The 1,397-nt window shown below is 43.7% G+C and overlaps 1 protein-coding gene across 1 annotated transcript; it reads left to right on the plus strand.

Annotated features, from left to right (window-relative positions):
- The first annotated feature begins 267 nt into the window (after positions 1-267).
- LOC138907985 (uncharacterized) lies at positions 268-984 on the plus strand. Its single transcript, XM_070198612.1, has one exon. The coding sequence runs from the start codon at positions 268-270 to the stop codon at positions 982-984; it is 717 nt and encodes a 238-aa protein (XP_070054713.1).
- Positions 985-1,397: the final 413 nt, after the last annotated feature.

The raw sequence follows: 1,397 nt of genomic DNA on the forward strand, positions 1-1,397 counted from the left end.
CAGGATGATTTAGTGGTGGTCACGCTGCAACTATAGCCCATCATGGCAGAGGCTATGTGAGTTGTCTAGTTCATTCGGCACTTCCTGCCTCTAGTGGTGCTCCGGTTGTTCCGAGATCTCAGGTTGCACAATTTGCTCAGCCACTTTCTAGTGCACCTCCTACATGAGGTGCCTTCAGCGGTCAGTCCAGTTGACCAGGCTCAAGCTAGATTCTATGATTTTTCGGGTAGGACAAAGGTTGTTTCTTCAGACTCAGTCATTACAGGTATGGTTCCGGTTTTCCATAGAGATGCATCCGTCTTTTTTGATCCGAGATCCACTTATTCATATGTGTCATCTTACTTTGCTCCGTATTTGGATGCATCTCGTGATTCTTTGAGCTCTCCTATTTATGTGTCCACGCCTGTGGGAGATTCTATTATTGTAGACCGTGTGTATCGGTCGTCTTTAGTTGCTATTGTTGGTTTTGAAACCAAAGTTGATATATTGTTACTTAGTATGGTAGACTTTGATGTTATCTTGGGCATGGACTGGTTGTCGCCCTATCATGCTATTCTAGATTTTCACGCCACGACCCTGACACTGGGCATGCCAGTTTTACCACAGTTAGAGCGGAGGGGTGCATTAGATTATTTTCCTAATATGGTTGTATCATTTCTAAAGGCTCAACGGATGGTTGAGAAGGGGTGTGATGCTTATCTAGCCTATGTTAGGGATACTAGTGTTGATACTCCTACCGTTGAGTCAGTTCTAGTAGTGAGAGACTTTCCAGATATATTTATAGTAGATCTTTCGGGCATGCCGCCCGACAAGGATATCGATTTTGGTATTGACTTATTGCCGGGCACTCAGCCCATTTCTATTCCACCATATCGTATGTCCCCAGCGGAGCTAAAGGTGTTAAAGGAGCAGTTGCAAGATTTGCTTGATAGGGTTTCATTTGGCCTAGAGTATCGACGTGAGGTGTCCCGGTCTTGTTTGTGAAGAAAAAGGATAGTTCTATGCGCATATGTATTGATTATCGATAGTTAACAAGGCTACAATGAAGAACATGTATCCATTGTCATGCATTGATGACCTATTTGATCAACTACAGGGTGCTAGGGTGTTCTCCATTATTGATTTGCGGTCAGGTTATCATCAGCTAAAGATTCGGGATCCAGATATTCCGAAGACTGCCTATAGGACTTGATATGGTCACTACGAGTTCCTCGTGATGTTATTTGGGCTGACCAATGCCCTAGCAGCATTTATGCACCTGGTGAACAGTGTATTCCAACCTTATCTTGATTCATTTGTCTTTGTGTTTATTGATGACATCTTGGTATACTCCCACAGTCGGGAAGATCATGAGCAACACTTGAGGATCGTGCTCCAAATCTTGAGAGAGAAGAAGT

The sequence above is a fragment of the Nicotiana tomentosiformis genome, chromosome 3, assembly GCF_000390325.3.
Source record: "Nicotiana tomentosiformis chromosome 3, ASM39032v3, whole genome shotgun sequence".
NCBI classification, from domain to species: domain Eukaryota; kingdom Viridiplantae; phylum Streptophyta; class Magnoliopsida; order Solanales; family Solanaceae; genus Nicotiana; species Nicotiana tomentosiformis.

Bases quoted from the DNA above. Each gene is read 5' to 3' on its own strand.
- LOC138907985 (XM_070198612.1), top strand. From the start codon at position 268: ATGGTTCCGGTTTTCCATAGAGATGCATCCGTCTTTTTTGATCCGAGA.